Here is an 18806-nt window from a genome sequence, read left to right on the forward strand (position 1 = left end):
GTAATTAAGTTAATGTGGTATTCGTAATTAGGAGACAATTCAACACATGTACACAAGTCTTTCATGTCTGGTTTTATTTTTTTCAAGAAAACCAAAGTTTTAAAAGAATGCATCAACAGTGTTTTATTAGTACAAAATCAGTTGACCACACAGCTATGCAATTAAACCCTTCAACAAAACCAACAATTAAGGAAAGTAAAAAACATTGAACTACTGAAAATCCACAGTACTTAAAACGAATTACGTTTTAAGATTCAAAAACACTGCAGTTAAGTCACAGAATTGTAAATATGCGTCTGATTTGGAAATTACAGCAGCACTGCCATTAATACGAATCGAATTTAAACTCGGGCGACATGCAGCAAAAACAACGCACCTTTGAATCTTTAGAATTGGTGGTGAACCAACTCCCAGTAGAAACACGAGGTGTATACATCTTACGTTGCGTATTACAAACGTTGTTTAAATGGGTACACCAGTTAGCCGATCGGCAGGCCGTGCGTGGTGTGGTAAAGTCTGGGTACCCCCACCTCTACCCAGAGGTCTAGTCAGCATGGCAGGAGACCAATTATCTTCGAGACCTCCTTCGCGTGGAGGCCCTTTTCCACCAGCGGTGACATGAAGTAATTGCACAACTGCATCTTCACCTGAAAACTACGCACCGACCCTCAGGATCACGGCATAGAACTAATTACCCCAGGTCTCTCAATTTAATCGACAGCAAATCACAATCAGCTCTCACCTCATTAGGCACGGGATCACATTGAATTCCTATAAACCCAAACGGTAGTCGTGGTGTGAAAGTGAACGTCAATTATCTTAAGCAAACTTTCCCATTCTCATAGCAAACAATTGAAAGAGTGCACATATGGGAAAAGGCGCTTGTGCTTGTAAACAAGGGTGCATATTCTTCTGTTTAATGGTATTATGTTTGTCGAGTGGCAAGAAAACTGATAGACAACCTTTACGGTGGAAACATTTGTACGAGCCAGCACCGTCATAAGAAAGTGGGAACTTTTCACCACTGGTTTGTCCACTAATGAAGGTGAGCAACTTTCTGTGCTTGAAAATTGCATGAATTTGGAATTGCTGATAAAGCCTTGAGAAAGGAAAAAAAAAGTCGAATAAAAGGCTTTGATAGCAAATTAAAGTCAAAGATAACGAAAAGCGATGTTGGGAGTGTGGTGCCGTGTTTGTGCGAGGCATGTAAAATACGAAAGTAAAGCGTAAAGAGATTGGAGGGTTTTGAAATGCGGATTTGGAGACGGTTATGAAAATAAGCTAGACAGAAAAAAAAACAGACGCTACTTCATAATAAGATGCTACTTCAGGTGGAAGAAAAACGTGAACCCATTCAAATATAAACACGAAGGAAATGAGACTGTGAAGATAGTGGCGTGAGGGAACAGATTGTTGGAGGAGGGGCTTCAGGGAAGATTCTTTAGGAAGAGACCAAGAGGGTAAAAACAAAGAACGGCAATGATAGGCGATGTTCAACAAGGATGGATGTAGAGACAGATGAGGAGAAGCAGAAGAGCGATGAACACGGGGCAGAGAGAGAGAGTGCCTCGTACCAGATTACGAGCAGAACACGAAAAGGGGTCACATACATAACCTCGATTAGACTTCTCTCTTGTGTGGCTTCTATACAGCCCCAATGGATCTAGAATCCAAGAAAAATATAATCATATTCACCAAGTGCAAATCCCCTCCCAATAAAACCCTTTCTAAACACACATTATCCCAATTTTGTATTAGTGTTTTTTTTTTACTATAAAGTGCCGTACGGTGTTTGGGTTCCATAACCAAGTAATGCCACGAGGGGGTGGCATGCCACTCTGGTACTTGCACGCATTAACCGAAGAGTTAAACATCGCAATTCCATTTCGGATCGGACAAACTCTTGCAAATTCAAACTTAACGTTCAATGCTACACTTTGTATTCAAAGTAACGGCCTTGCAACGTTGCAACTGGTTGCTAAGACATGTCTCACAAAGCAATGGAATTGATGATCACCTTGACCGATTGTGAAACTATGCGGAATGGGCTTGTGTATTGAAGGACAGCGGCGCTATACAGTGCAGAGGGGTAAATGTGTTCTGTGCACAGAGGCTTAATCTATATCTGTTTCCTGAAACAGGACAGCTAGATGCGCAGACACAGCCTGGCTGATAAGCCTATTAGAAAGGAAGGTTGTTCAATCCATCATTGCTTAACATCACCCACAGGACTGGCCGGTCAGAGGCAACGGTGTCGTCAATACTGCCCATTAAACTTTGGGTTTGTAGAAGAAATGCTGTACACTTGTGAAATATGGCGTCAATTTAGTATTAAAAACATGTATAAACAAAACATAACCATACTACGATACTGTTAATACCATAACGTCAATCTATTTTATTACATGGACTGAAACAAAACCAAAAATCCTACACACTGCCCCACCACTAAGTACACCGTGTCACCTGCTCCAAAAATATTCACACCTTTAAACAAATATTCGTGCACTTTATTTTAACAGAGCCTTATAAAACAGTTTTTTTTTATCAAAGGTGAGTATAAGCAACGCTGCCAAGCACATTCTCGCAGATTGTCAAGTGAATCTTTGGCCAGGTGTACAAATCCCAGGTTGTCATGTGAGACCATACTTTCAGGATTTTTGTTGTTCATTAAGTAGGGGCTATGTTTATAGGTTCATCCACAAGGTATAAGCTTGGCAGCAGAAAATACATTCTGTAAATAGTCACTTACTCTATTATTCAGTTAATTATTGAGGCTGTTTTTAAGACAAAAAACAGGCCGTGTCAAAAATTGTTTAGCCATTAACGGAGTGGAAAAAAATCACAACACCTGCCAGAACAGAGATTCTCAAACTAAGCTTTTGGCAAATCCCTTAACAGCATCTGAGGCTCGTTTAGAGGGTTCATGAACAAATAGTTGAGAATATCTGTACCGGGGTAATACAGAACAGTTGTATCACACACTGAGCTCAAAGTTAGGGATGTAATGATCAATTCCCCCCAGAGCTTCAATTAATTGCCGAAACTGAATTCAAGAAATGCGAATGGTAACGTGTCCAATGGCTGCAGCATCACGCGACACCATTGCATACAAAAAGGTAAAAATAAGAAATAAACATTTGCATCATAAGATTAGGAAACAATATTAATGGATGAATCAACTCATCATTCCACCTCGACTAAAAGTGTGCCCATTATACATTTCCAGTGCAGTAGGTAAAGCAACATTACAAATGCACCCAATTACATATTTGTTAGGGATTATCATGACATTATCTTCTTGCCATAACCATAGTGAAATGCCCGACTTACAAATTGTGGTATCTATAAAATGAGAAATTTGTGAACATCAAAGTTAACTGCCAAAACACATGAATGGTATAAAAAAGGCTGCCAGATTTTTTAGATTCTAGATCCACTCGTAAGAGGACATGAGCTGGTTTGTCAATAATGTTTAACATCTTGACCATAGGTCAAGATTTTCAAAAGACTGTTGAGTCGGTGCGGAGGCAGCATGTCGCAGGAATGAAAGAGCAAGCGAGTGAGGTTATCGTTAAGCATAATTATTTTTATCGTGAAGCACATTGACAAACAGAAAACATATTTGATGGCATTACCAAGTTTGTGTTTTATCAAGTGTTATTTCAGTACCAAGTGCGATCACACAAACTAACACAACTGTTCTAGGATTTCCATGTATTTTGCAAGGAACACGATATAAAGTGAACAACAATTCAGATATTCTTCTGGAGGTGCTGTGTAATACAGTGAACACATGCATGTTGGCTTGTCGTGTATTTGACGGTATCAATAAAAAAAATAGATTTTACATGCTGATTGTTGCACGCATCATTGTACCGGTTACCGCTTCCTTGTCATTGTCACTGTAATAAAAATATGATTTTATATTAAATCTCTTCGGGCTGTACACTATACATCACAACATTATAAACTCCTGCAATATTTTGATTCACGCTCGTTGCATTACAATATAAGCTGAACAGTTATCCAACACGCGGACCAGAACAGACGACCAAACTCAACAAATGACCAATTCTGATAGAATCCAGCAGCAGCAAAACTATGTCACGTGCAGTAAAAATGGTCACGAATACGGTGTTTCCTTATTGAAAATCTGAACAAATAGATTAATTCGAGCGACGGCTGCTGGATAATCGCCATATGCCTGGATCCGTATGATCACACACAGAGATAAATAAACACATGTCATTTTTTTAGCAAGTCTTGCAGCAGCAAGAAACAAAATTCCCTCATTTCAGGCCCAGTTGTCAGCGTCAGACACAAACACGCTCTCGATCATGACAACTTCATAACTCATGTCAGTTCAAAGAAAAAAACCCATAACGCATTCGAGGAATAAAGAGACAATATTTTTCATTACGCGTCTTGTTCAGTGTCAAACTGACGAAGACCAGATGGCCGATTTGTTCGCATATTTTTGCCATAGAAGATTGCAAAATGAATCGGTACGAGTCATGACCTCGTGAACGCATCACACCCGCTAACGTGCCGAGCCGAAACGAGTTGCCACTTTACTCTGGTGCGTACAATTTGGCACGGCCATGAGCATTCAGATTGACGGAAACACGTAAAGAAAAATAACTCGGATTCACACACAAGACACAATTACTGTTAAGGCAGACTGCAGGTGGATCTGTGGGGTGTTTGACCAAAAGGGCACTGGAGATAATTACCGCTATTGTGGCCCAGCCAATGCATAGATGGGCTCGTGCTTTGGTGTTGACTAGCATGCGTGCACGAGCACATGGCTGGAACCCACGGCAGAGGACAGGCGAACAAGTGCATCTGTGAGAAGCCCAGTGCCCACTCACTACCCTGTTTCACTATATGATGATTATTCACGTTAAGGCTTCCAAGGACACAAATTTGAAAGCAAGAATATAGTCGGCAGACATCTTGCTCGACTCATTTGTGTACAATTTCATTCACGCCAAAAATAAGATCAACATACATTTTGCATTAGTCATAAATAATCTATTCACACACGTACAAGTGGATCGTGAGCATTTGTACTATGAGCATAACAATCAGATTTAAATTGGTGCATAGTTACATGCCTAATACTTGGCACAGCAGAACGTCTATGATGCATTGCTCGTGTAATCATGTAGAAAACTAAAGAGCATTTATTTTATTGAATGCCACAAATAATAAGAGATATGGTGACATAACAGATGACAATTGCACATGAGAAATTAAACGGCAAGATAACACTGGCTTATCCCTCATGCAACAAAAGGACTCTTGCGTGCTGTCGTTTTGATGAGTTCCGACCATCAACATGGGACACCATACGTTCGTGCAGTGCGTTTTGACCAGCGTCGTTTAAGTTGGCACATTAGTATTTTTCAGTCGACGATAACCGACGGAACTTTAGTGACGTCGCAGTCTGTGGACTTTATATAGCCATTCAATGCTCACCGTATTTACACTGGACGCAATGATAATTTCGTGATTGTTTTCTACGTTAGCAACAGGTTGTCATCAACTAAACTAAAAAGACTACTATGCTGACTAACAAAGCACTGGTTTTGCCATGGAAATGTAAAATTTCTGCCAATGGTTCATGACCGCTGACAGAGGATGAGCAAGGAGAGTTTAAATTTCGGCCATATTTTAGGAAAACATTTACACTATTGCTAATCCACAAAACAATTAAACACGTTCGACCGACCGGACTATCAAGAAACTGGCCAGCAATTAAAGGTCTTATATATCCGTTGAATCAACTTTTCAGTGTAAACACACATTTGCTGTAATGTTTCACACGCTCCTCTGTTGAATAGAAAAAAATAGGAAATCAATAGCTCTGGGGGCTCAGGGATCATTGTCAGTATTCAGTTGGAAAAATACAATTCAAAGTGCACAGCCAGGCGATCACAATGCGCAAATATTTGAGGTGGTCCGTTTGTATACAATTGTACGATTGTGTGTGAGTCACGTTAGGGTACACGTTAGGGTTGACCGTTACCCAACTACATCCGGGCAAACCTTGTGTTTAATTGAGACGTCACTTCACCTCTCCCAAGGCCCCCCCCCACTCCCTCGTCAATCCCCAACCTTGTTGAAGAAGAGAATGGCACAGATGCAGAGCAGCACCATGGTGAAGGACATGTAGTAGATCAGAGTGCGGAACTTGGGCTCCAGGTCACCCAACCGGTACCAGATTATCTGTAGAGCACGCCACGTGTTGTCACAAAAGCAAACAGAAAACAGTTTGCGAGTTAAACAGTCAAAACTCTAAGTGAATTCACAAATTAACCGCCCGCATCCAGTGCAGTATGTGTGAAAAGCTCCCATTGACATTTTCTATAGATGTTCACAAATCTGACGTTTTCAAATAAAGTATTCTTAATCTCGCATACATTCACTTACTTTAACAGTTTAACAAAGCATGCTCTCAAATTTAAAGAAATGTGCACTTAAGTTGCATGCCTTTAGTCAGGAGCAAAACAACACGGGGAGACGCGAGGACTCACGAGCACGATCATCGGTATGCAATTGAGCAGGATGCACACAGCGAAGTAGACATTGGCGCCTCGGATGTGCGAGCTGCCACCCTTGGGAAGGACGAACGCAGCCACCAGCGTCGTCTGCACAACGGCAAGGCCAAACCACGGTTCATTTAAATGGAATGTACAACCACGTAAAAGTCAGAAAATTTATTTTTACTGGAGGAATCCGATGAGCTATAAAGCTCTTTTTCAAAGATGTCCAGTAGGGGCGGGTAAGAACGTTACTACAACAAACAATACAGAAACATGACAGCAGGGCAAGATACGGGAAAGGCAAACCAATCAGAAGTGGCTGGGTGGCCCTAGTGCTTGACACGCTGGTTGCTGAATCCTGGGTTCATTGCTTTCAATATGACCTCAGCCCCAAGACAAGGCCAAATTCACACTGCCACGTGTCACATGAGGCACTCTTAATTTAGCATCGTACCTATCGCTGGAATGCTGCGTATTGACAGGCAACTAGAAAAAACGAGGTCGGTGTGAAACTTTCAGAGCCAGACACACCGGGCCTCTTCTGGTGGCTATGCGATGAGCCCTTCACACTCAGCTACAGTCGATTACTCGTTGTGCGCGAAAAACTACATTCAGTGAAAATTACATATTCACACGTGGAATCACAGGTGACACCGCTAAGGGATATCGTGCTCACTGGCCAGGTAACGATGACTCAATTAATTGACTACAACCGAGACCTACGCTCGCAAAACCTGCATCAATTATGCGTGCAAATACATTTTCTACGAATATATAATCTGAATTTGGTACATGTGACACCCCACTTGGTTCACAGGAAGGGATTCGCATGAGCTCACCTTCCCTCTAGGCTTTATAGAACCGTGCACCAATTTGTCAGATGTCAACAATGCTTGCGTAGGGGACGTATTGGCCCATGCCATAAGAATGTGGAATATCTAACCCCCTTGTTCGAAACCACCAATGTAGAAGAGTATCGTGACTAAATCTATTTTAAATCAGGAAAATCAAGGCTCTAGAAAATAATCACCTTGTGATGGATTGGCGTCGTGAGGTTTTTAGTTATAATGCTGTTTTATGAAAAGTATTGTAATGAAATGAACAAGCATTCTTTATATATATAAAATGGTGTAATAATTTCAACTCGCTTAAGTGGGACAACATTTAGAAAGAGGCAGTGCTGTGTAAACCAAAAAATGCAAGCAAATGCAAATCTATAGCAGGCAAACCTAATTCACAAAGCTTATAGAACACTTAAACAGGAACTTATTATTGTAATCTATATAAATAAGACCTTAATCTGTATGTATGTCTCAAACCTCTATGGTACTTCCCGACAAGGTAGAAAACTGACATTTTGTACAGAAAAATCTGATAATCTGAGATTTTTCATTTTAAGACCCCCAAATCCCGATCTTAAGTGGCCCATAAACATGTCTGTGCATGTCATTCAGAAACAGTTCAAAATATAAAATTGCGGGTTTTTTCTTTTGATAGTTCATTAATCAGCAAATAATTAGCAGTTCTTAACTGAATAATAAAAAAAAACGCTAAATGATAGGAACTTCCCCTCAGAGTATTAAGTTTATTAATTTATGTTTTTTCTAATAAAAAAAATAAAGGAATATTTAAATTGAGCGGTTTCTGATGGGTACGTCTCTAAATACAAGTTGAATTAAGTCGTCAACAAAGTTAGTTTTTTCGTGAAAAAATACTTTTTCTTTAGTAGTTGTTAGCATCTGATCGTAGATAAAAATTGTCAAAAAAATCATATCAGGTTATTTATTATATTTATTGAAAACTTTTTTAGACAGGCTGTGAACTAGTTAATCATAAACCTTAACACAAAATAACAAGCCAACTTGTACGAACACGATTATGAAATACGCGTTCTAGCGTTCTATTTGAAAAGAGCAGCAGTGTATTGAATAGCATGTACAATCAAGAGTGTGCTTAAAATATAACGTGGCGAGTGAGATAATGGTGGATAAAAGTGAACTTACAAGAACAAGCAGAGACGTGAAAACGCCAAGGACCAGGTTGATTATTCGATCCTAGAAAGACAACAACAAACCACTTCATCTCATATTTGAATTGGTAACCCATTCATTAAAAGGCATTTGAACGTTGTTATAATAGTTTAAACTTACAAAGAATCATGCTTAGCAAACACATCAATGCTGATTTATCTCACCAATGTTTACCCAAAAAGAAAGAGCTTCTGTGTGCAATGACTATTTTCAACTCATTTTACCACGGTTTTAACAAATGAAAATAATGCACGGTCAAAACGTTGAATTCAGCAGTACCTTTGAATTGTTTTTAATTGTCACACGGATGATCTCGTTTAGCCAGATGTCTGGCTATTTTACAAGAGAGATTCCTGGTGTGCAAGCATATATTTCGTACGTAAATGTACGTACTAATTATTGTAAATGCAATGTCAGCAAGCATGTGGTGCCGAGCTTAACCCACAGTGAACGTGCGAGTCTACACAACAAACAACTATTACGGCATCTATTAAGTATGCGTATACATATTGTAATTGTGTAATGATACAGCGAATAAGAATAACAAAACCACAACATGTAAAACACTCCGAGATAAAATGGCTCAACATCTAAATGCAGGAGCCTCCAAACACATTCATCTCATGACCAAGCATGATTTCCCTGGGAAAATGAAGGGCATTGCCGTGTTCCACTCTCTGGCTTAGCGAGATGTTAACTTGCTCACCTAGTATACGGGGAGGTCGTAGGATTGATCCCGACCCGGACACGCATTCATATTTGGAGTTTGCATGTTTCTCTCCCTGTGGTCGCGTAGATTTTTCTCCGGGTCCTCTGGTTTTCCCCTCCACATTTAGAAACATGCGTTTAGAGTATTTGGCTGCTATAAATGTCCACATGATAAGCCACTTCGTTGAACTATCATTTGTGATCGGGGCGCTTCTGACAACGAGTTATATTGCTCAGTGGGCCTCATCTGGTAAAATAAAAATTGTTTAGTTTATGGTTTAACTTTGGGTTATACTGCTCAATGTGCACACTTTGAGGTGAGGGGCAGCCTCATTGCCACAAGCTGCTTCACTGGGTGAGATTTAAACCACGTGGATTAACTACGTGCTTTTCGGCTGACGTCAGCTAAGAAGAGAGATTGAGAAATGTCCCCAATTACCCTGAAAACACTAATCGCTTCATTTACCCTGCTGCAGCTTAGATCAGTGTCGACGAACAGAGCTTGCCATTGAGTCTTGCCTCACAGCAGCACTAAGCAGGCCCCTTAAAATATCCCATAAACCACACTTTGATGAGTTGCGTCTGAACTATTGTAAATGAAAAAACATGTAGCACGTTACAAAACGATGAGTGGACAATCAGGAGTTCGTGGCATCTTTCACAAGAGCAGGACAGTGTGCGTCATTGGCAAAGTTCCCACACATGACCTTGTAAGTAAATAATAACTGCCACTATATAACAGATTTTTTAATACAATTTACATTTTACAGCCCACGATCGATCACTACTGGCCTCCCACACGCTGTGTTGGTCATTGCGGGTGTTTCACCATACTTCACCACTCAGGTCTGTACGAGATGGTAAATGTGCAGGAGAGCACAGGATGGGTTCAGATGTAAATCTCGTCTGATGGTAGCCGTGGCTGGGAATCAAACTAATGTCATCAGGTTCCAACCACCCCTACGTAACACAGGCGAAAAAATACCTTACCGCTGTAAACACTGCCTTGTAACCATAATAGACAGTAAACAACCATATTGGGTTGTGCCATTTTTCTTATGTTTATCTTCCAATTGAGATGTCGGTGTCACATGATGAGAAACGACTATGTACATATGTTGAACTTCTTTTGTACCGTACATAGTCGACCAAGCTAATCAGAGGTGCGGAAACAATAAATGTCCTTACAGGCTGATGACGCCTCCATATAAACCCAAGATTTCCACAATGTCAACTCTGTGGCAATAACAAAGCAGACGTTCATCCCGAGCCACACCGCCACTTATGGAATAATACTTTTTCCAAACCAAGAGAAGGGCCCTTACCATAAACGGGGTTTAATTATGTATTGTTTAAATAAACTGACAAGGGCGTTTTTTAACAAACAAATACATCTTACAGGACAAAGTTCTACAGCAGCAACTTTTTTTTTAATTCGGCAAATCTTGCACCGACTTCCACTCTTTGAGACTCATCTGCAGCGTGCTGCTGGGTGGACAAGGGGTTCCTCATAACACCAAGAAACCAAGAAAAATGTATGTTATTTATAGCCCTTTGTGATTTATTCCCTGCCAAGACAGCACATATCTATTATATGCGGTTAAGTTAGAGGCAATGTGTTGTAGACCCACTGCCAACACAGTCCCTTACATTCACATTTAATATGCACGACCAACAGGTTACCCCAGTTTTTCAGCTGGGTAGTACCATGTCAGATCACTCGATTCACAGAGAAGCAGACCTGGGGTTAAATACAATTGTAATCGTGTCATTCGTAATGAATTGCAATAAAACCGTAATTGTGATGTCAGCTAACAAAGCGGATAAAATGGTAATTATAACGGATCTCGGGTCTAATGGAAGGCCACACGTTGAATGACCTACCAGGGGCCAACTAAGCAAAATGTCTAATTGCGGTCAGTAAAATAAGCACCACATCGTAGGAAATGAACGGTGGTTGTCCTAAGAACTGAATCCTGGCGTACAAATGTGTAATTTTCAACAACGGCTGAAGATCACTAATAGAAGAAGAGGAGCACTACCACCCGTGGTTCTCACGACACGAGACAGAGAATCCATCCGGAGCTCTCGTTGAGCAGTGCTACCACACCACGCGATAGAGAATAGCCCACAGCAACGGATGTGATAGAACTACTTCCGAAATCACTTCAAGTGACCTGCTCCGCACAGTAGAGGGAAGCACTTTCCCACCCCACCATGCTATATATACAGAGTAATATTCACCACATTGTCAGTTGTAATTTATCCACAATAAGCAAGAAAACTAATTTAATATCATCTTTCTTTTTGGACCAATCATTCAGACCGTCAACTCACTACATTTGTGAACCAAATATAACCACAGGCGGGTGGCAGTCGGGATCAAAACCCAGAATCTCAGAGCGTTGCAAGCTCAGCCCGCCGACCTAATCCGCCCATTCACTCACTCAACCAAACGCTTGCTCTCGCCATCTTTTACAAACAAGGGCACACAGGCGACACTCGCAGCCCTCTCTCGTCCGCGCAGATACACACCGACCGGCCGACCGAATTGCTGCGAGGTTCCAAAGCGAGCGGGTGCCGTCGGCAATGGAGAAGGAAGGTGGCCGGTGGTGGGCACGGCTACTCACCCTGCGCGAGGCCTCGCCGAACAATGGCGTGTTCTCGGGCAGGGTCGTCGTGCCGTACGAAGGCGACTCGTTCATGCTGCGCGCGCTCCGTCTGCCGGGCGGCCCCCCCCACCACACCTCACTGCCGCGCGCCGCGGCTCATCCCAGGGATTTCCTCCCTCCCCTCTCCTCACCACAACCACCACCACCACGGCAACCGCGTTCAGTCGTTCCGCTCCTCCGCTCCGCCCAACGAAAGCGGCGACGGTGGCGCGCGCGTGCAGAATCTCGCCACGCAGCAGGTGCACGAGGGCCGGGCACGCACGAGCGCTGAGAATGCAGGAAGCTGCGGCGAGGGCCCGGAGCTGTTTGGAGATAAAGAGGCAGTGTTGCCTTTTAGAGGGGACAGCGGGGACACGCGACACGAGCAATGGATTAAGTTTTACACGTACGACAGTGTAACGACCAAGTGTGCGCATTCACATTAAAAAAACACTGCAACCGTGAAGCCACACACTATAAATCATTCAAATTATCACGCTACAAAACGTTAATGTTGGCTGGAGGCCATGGACACAAGGATGCATTATGCTGTTTTTAATATATAATATATATTCACTGTGTTCATTTAAAAGGCCAAAAGCCAATGGTGACAGCTTGCCAAGTTTCCCTTGCTCATCACAAGAAATAGATTCTGGTCATAAATTCTACGTAAGGAAATACAAGATATGGAATACATGAGGATTACAAGCTTGCAAATGAAAAAGAAAACGACGACAAATGTGTTATTTTTTCTACTCGTCAAAAATTATCCCTTTTAAAATGTATTCAGATTGTGTTTGAGAATAAATGCATTAACCGATTCATACCTTGGCCCGAAATTTAGACAAAAAAAATTGCAACATTGCCATTACGGTCATTGCATATTATTGTTCTGCATTTTTACTTCTTCAAAAGGAGAATATATATAAATCAACACATGTACAAACCACAACGAACGCTCCAGCTTTAACCGCAATCACCCACGTGATACACTTGTGGAAATATAATGTGCAACTGTGACTCATTTAAAGCACACAGGCAAGAGACACAGCTGAGCCTAATTTACTCTAATCGGGCAAGTCCAAACATATCAACTCGTAATTATGGCCTGTACAAGAAAAGACATCACATAAGCACGTGATCATGCAGAACACACCAACACAATTACGTAACCAGCACACTGAATTCAGCATTCTTTATTAAGTAATTTGTTATGTTGGTTACATTCTATCATATAAACAGTAGGAGTATTGGTAAATTAACATTCTGCTGCAGTGATGATAGACGTCATAGAGAGGGGGAAAGTCCTTTTATCCACCCTATTATATCGGCCCTTCCTCTTATCCGCGTCCCAATATAACCCTCACGCCGTGCAGGCCGCTGGGGTCATTCGACCATACCTCACCACGCTGGTTCAGTACAGGTTGGTGAACGTGGTGGGTGGGAGAACAGAACAATGGATTTTGCTGCACTGATCTCTACTGCCCACAACGCCGACTGCTTCTGGATTGTCTCTGTGCACCGTGGCCGCCCATCCAAGAACAACACAGGCTCAAAGCTGCTTAGCTTACGAGACCTGACAGGATCAAGGTGATTTGATATCATGGGTATTATCTAAACTTATTTGTGAGTTTGACTTGAACACAGTTGACCTGAGAGTGTGTATTCCGTCATTTACATAGATCGTCCTTTTAGAAGTGCCAACACATGCATAAAAGTAATCGAGAAGTGGTAGCAAATACATCCTTTGATCCACACTTGGTCATGTTGATCAAACGAACATGCACGAATAGCCCCCCCCACTCCGTCCAAATCAACGCAGATAAGAGATCTACTGCTCAAATGACAAATGTGGGCAGTGGGAATCTCTTTTGTTCGCCTTGAGCCCATGGTGGAAATGTGTTGTCCATATGATGACAGCCAGCCTCTGAACAGGGCAACCACTGTTGATTTCTCAGAAAGTGGTACTCATTAAATTGACTAAAGAGGGATGTTGGGCTGGATTTCCACAACCCCCTGACCGTGATGTGATCTCGACCTTCCAATAATTGTGAGTCAATTTCTCTGAGCATACTGCCACCTGGCCAGTCTCGATGGAGTAAAGTAACGTATGCAAAGTAACCAATCAAATAACATTTTAAGGAGGTGGCTAGATGACTCATGACACAAATCTCTTTTCTTGTGTCAGAGCAATGAGTTAGCACCGCTAGGAACGTTGGAGTGCATCCCGGTCAGCGAAGCGCAAATAACAGAAGTTGTCATGTGCAATTCGCATGATGTTCTCAGCCAGCACACAAAAAAACACCACGATAATTCGTTTTTTTAAACATTATCCAGCCACCCCACTTATTATTCAAAGCATTTGCCAATAAATAATTGTTGAATGAAACAAACTAACATTTTTCTTACAAGACAAAAGGAAATTTTCATTTCCCTGCATGTGTACGTGATCTCAGGCTGTTTTGTGGTCTTCGGTAATCCTTTACCATGGATTTTATACACAGTTTGAGAATACAAAGTATATTATTTTGAAAGAAAAGGCATACAGACATTTGCTATGAAAATTACATTATTAAGACGACACATTCCATTATTATGCAGTGCACACACATCACACGACAGAATCAGTTGTGCATTTAGAAGTTCCTCATTCCAGATTCATGGCAGCGAGTTGCATTGTAACTCTCAAAGGCAAAGACTGACTTGCGGCATTACGTTAACACGCCAAATGTCAAAGATAGAACAACTCCACAATGTAATACACAACACTGCACACATTTGATGAAGTGAAACGTCCATGTTTACTGCAGTCACTTGGGTACTAAGAGACCCTTCGACTATCTCTCAAAACAAAAAAAAGTCATTGCTACCTTGCTTACCTCCGTTATCACATAGATATTAGACAAAATGTACCGACTTTTGTAGACAAATGTGTAGAAATTTCCATAACCCGTGATAGTATTTGATAACAACCATGGCCTTGCATTACAACATCTGCCAACCCCAAGAGTTTAAATATTACAAAATGTGACACATTTGTGGAAATACACGACAGACTTAAAGGCTATACTTGGATGACTATATTTCCAAGTTTACTGTGTTTGTTTTCTCATTCATTTGTACCCGATTATGGTTGCTTGTGTTGCAATCGAACTGTCGTATTATATTATTATTTAATTTATTTTTACGTGACTTTACCGAAAGAACCAAAAAGTACTCGGATTACTCTTTGGTTATTTCGGTAAAGCCACGTAGAAAGAAAATACATTAAATAATAGAATACGACGTTTAGATTGCAACACAAGCAGGTTGTGATGCAACGCACCATCGTAATATCGTACACCAAACAATATATACTTTACAGCATTTCATAAAATATGGTGTTCATTAATAAAATAATATGGCCCCTGGAAAAATAAAAAAATATATACAAATTCCCATTTTCTTGGTTCTTTCGGTAAAGTCACGTAGAAGATACGTGACTTTACCGAAAGAACCAAGAAGATGAATCCCTGCAGTCACGAAAGCTTTAAATCGAAATTCAAATTCCCATTGTTATTACACTTACATAATACAGCACTAAACACAATCTGTGGGGTATTGTACACACAAATTAGCAGTACTGTATACCATTGCCAGCATGATTGAAACTTTAATAAACTAATGGAACTCAGATCAATTACAAGCAAACACTGCCTCTCAATGTTGAGCCAGGGGAGGGCCCTCATTCAGCAGTTGTTTGACAAAAGTGATCACATTGGTAACATTTCCACTCATTGTATTTGTATAAATCCCTCTACTGCACTAGGCAATATGTTTCTGTGTATCTCTAGAGCTGTATCAGTAAATAAGCTTAAAATGACTTGTACTCCAACTTGAATTCAAACACGTTTTGTTTAATTTGCAAAACGACACGGGTGTGGCATTTCAGTTCACCGTAAGTTTTTGTTGTAGTTGCTTAAAATGGCAGGTCAAAGAATGTTGTCGATCTGGCTCTATCGTTTCCGTGTTCACAAACCAAAGCATCGCTTTTTTTAAGTGTCCTTTAAAATCACAGTAATGTACCAGTCCTTTCACATCCACAGGTTTGCATCCCACTGGGATTTTTGCACACAGCGTTGGTGTACGGTGTTTTTTCTGCAATATTTTGCTGTCTTTTCTTGGATTTTCTGTTTGCACTCAGTCACATATTCACTTTAAGATGTTTTTTGTTCATGTTTTTGTTTTTTGTTTGTTGCGGTTGCACCCGATTCAAGAGCCGAATGGCTCACAGGGCTATACCTAATAAATGAACTTGAACTTGAACAGGACTCGCGTTAACTATCGTGCAAGCGCACAGGAAAATCTGTGGCTATGCTAAAGCGAGGAGCTGTATTACACTCTACTGGACGACGACGCTACGCTCTGTGGAGGCATATCTTGTGTGGCTACCATGATCCCTTTAACACGGAGTCGTCTGTCACGGGCTGTTTGATTAGCACGGTTGGCTACGTACGGTGCGAAAGAAGTCCAACCTACAGTACACACTGCATACGTGGAATAGGGTCGACTCGTTAGAATGATGGCTTTAATCTAAGTTGTTTTGTGGTTGTTGTTGTTTGACTTGCATCCCACTGGGATTTTTGCACAGCGTTGGTGTACGGTGCTTTTTTTCTCAAAGACTTTGCAGTTTTTTCCTAGATTTTTCTGTTTGCGCATATTCACTTTAAGATGTTTTCTTGTTCATGTTTTTGTTTTTTGTTTGTTGCGGTTGTACCCGATTCAAGAGCCGAATGGCTCACAGGGCTACACCTAATAAATAAAACTGAAAACTGAAACCGACTCGGCTTACCATCTCGCAGGATCGATCATTTCGTACAACTTTCTGCTTAACTTTCGTGTTTACTTACATATAGAGCAGTCAATACATGTTCTCAGTACGAATAAACTCAACCCATCCCTTCCTCTACAACCTCTACATGGTCTATCAAACACTACCACTTTGTGATACCAGCCATAGTTGTCTTCGCAAGACTTTGTAATCGCCACAAATCACTCAAACATTAACTCTTTTAAGTAAACACACCGAGAGGCGAAACCGGCAAGAGATCGCACGTCCTACAGGGGACGTCTCGCCAAACCCGGCAAAACCACTAGGTCAGACCGTAGGCTTGGGCCTACGCGTCCTACTTTCGATTTTTCTTCTCTCGTCAACACCCCAAGCCTGAGAAAAGACACTCGGATGTGTGGGTGACGGGACGGAACAACGGATGCCGTACAAACAACCAAGTTTCCCCTCCTCCGACAGGGGAGCGGTGGTTCACTCACCTGGTTAGCGAGGCGGTCTCCCCAAGCTCTACCCACGACTCCGCCGAACTCGCGAGCGACTTCACGACAGCGGCCACGCCCCCAACCGGTGACGCTTTACGGCGTCACGAGCGCACGCGCCCCGCCGCCAGAATTCCCAGTGCGGATAAGCGGCACCCGGCGTTTGCAAGCGCTGCTTATGCGCTCTGCTAATTCTATTTATGACTCACAATGGGGAACACGTGCACGTTTTGGAATCTGAGTATTTGTTGAGGCTGGAGAAATCCGATGAGTTATAAAGCTCTTCCCCCCCCACACAGATCTCCAGTAGGGGTCAGAAGGTTACAACAAACAATACAAAACACGACAGGAGTGCAACGTATATGAAAGGTAAATACTTCACTTAAAAACGTATTTAAATATTTAGTTTTTATTTAACATTAATCTATCCTCTTTGGTTCTTCGGTAAAGTCACGTGGGTAGAAAAAAGAATAATAAACACAGCAGTAGGACTGCTCTGTTTATTTTTTTCTACGACTGCTGTGTTTATTATTATTTTTACTACCCACGTGACTTTACCGAAGAACCAAAGAGTATAGATTAATGTTAAACCAAAACTAAATATTGAAATACGTTTCACACCTGATAACGATTGCTTGTGTTGCGATCGAAGCGTCGTGATCTATTTATTGTTTCTACCCACGTGACTTTACCGAAAGAACCAAAGAGTATGGATTCCTGCAGTCACGAACGTTTAAAAATCAAGATCGAACATTAATCTATGTTTGCAATACACAGTAATCGATTCCTCATGCGATTTTTTTTGGTTTTTGCTCCGATTGATTTACTTTGCCTTTTTAATGCCTTCGTAATTTTTGGTGACCCAAATCAGTCTTGCAGATGACGCCTCTGTTGGTCTTCACGAGTTCTCACCTCGTTAAAACAAAGCACACACTCCAACCCTCGTGTGTGCTGGTGTGCCCCGCCTACCACCGTGTACACCTACAGCCCTTCTTGCCCATCTACTGCTGGATGAGGGCCGAACCCACATCCCCATGCTGTGCGAATTGTTTGAATCATACTTCACCACGATGGTCAGTGGAGATTAAAGGCGGGCAGTATAGACGTGGGAATATATAATTACAGTATATATATTTTTAAACTATTTAAATTTTACTAGGTAAGGCCCACTAACCTATTTAGCTCTTTTTCAGAAGCGACCTGGGCACAAATGGTAGCCCAATGAAGTGGCTTACCACGTGGACATTTTTTGCTGCACTGCCATCTACTGCCCATCAAAAATCCCCGCAGCCTATATGACATCGTTTATGCATGGTGGTAACTAATCACAAAACTATTCAGGTTCAAGCCTGCTCAGTTTACGAGATCTGATAAGATTGGGTGGCTTCTGGATGATTATATTATCTTTGGTGTCTGCTGTTGTATTAGCCTAAATTCGAGCTCTGACAATGAAAAACATCGGTGTGCCGATCGTGCAACACACAGTCGACTATACTCTTTAGATCTTTCGGTAAAGTCACGTAGGTATAAAAAAAAAATCTCACGTTTCGATCACAACA

The 18806-nt window shown here is 41.5% G+C and overlaps 1 protein-coding gene and 1 long non-coding RNA gene across 2 annotated transcripts; both read right to left on the minus strand.

Moving 5' to 3' along the window:
* Nucleotides 1-59: 59 nt before the first annotated feature.
* Nucleotides 60-12086, minus strand: TMEM243 (transmembrane protein 243). The gene is made up of 4 exons (XM_078609770.1): nt 11920-12086; nt 8555-8605; nt 6543-6656; nt 60-6234 (listed from the first exon to the last, which is right to left on the minus strand). Exons 1-4 carry the CDS (start codon nt 11992-11994, stop codon nt 6112-6114), a joined length of 363 nt encoding a protein of 120 aa, XP_078465896.1. The 5' UTR covers nt 11995-12086; the 3' UTR covers nt 60-6111.
* Nucleotides 12087-12196: 110 nt separating this feature from the next.
* LOC144729461 (uncharacterized) lies at nt 12197-17393 on the minus strand. The gene is made up of 2 exons (XR_013587707.1): nt 17248-17393; nt 12197-12263 (listed from the first exon to the last, which is right to left on the minus strand). It is a non-coding gene; the product is annotated as an uncharacterized LOC144729461 (long non-coding RNA).
* Nucleotides 17394-18806: the final 1413 nt, after the last annotated feature.

The sequence above is a fragment of the Lampetra planeri genome, chromosome 32 (assembly GCF_965212315.1).
Source record: "Lampetra planeri chromosome 32, kcLamPlan1.2.h2, whole genome shotgun sequence".
In the NCBI taxonomy this organism is placed as follows: domain Eukaryota; kingdom Metazoa; phylum Chordata; class Hyperoartia; order Petromyzontiformes; family Petromyzontidae; genus Lampetra; species Lampetra planeri.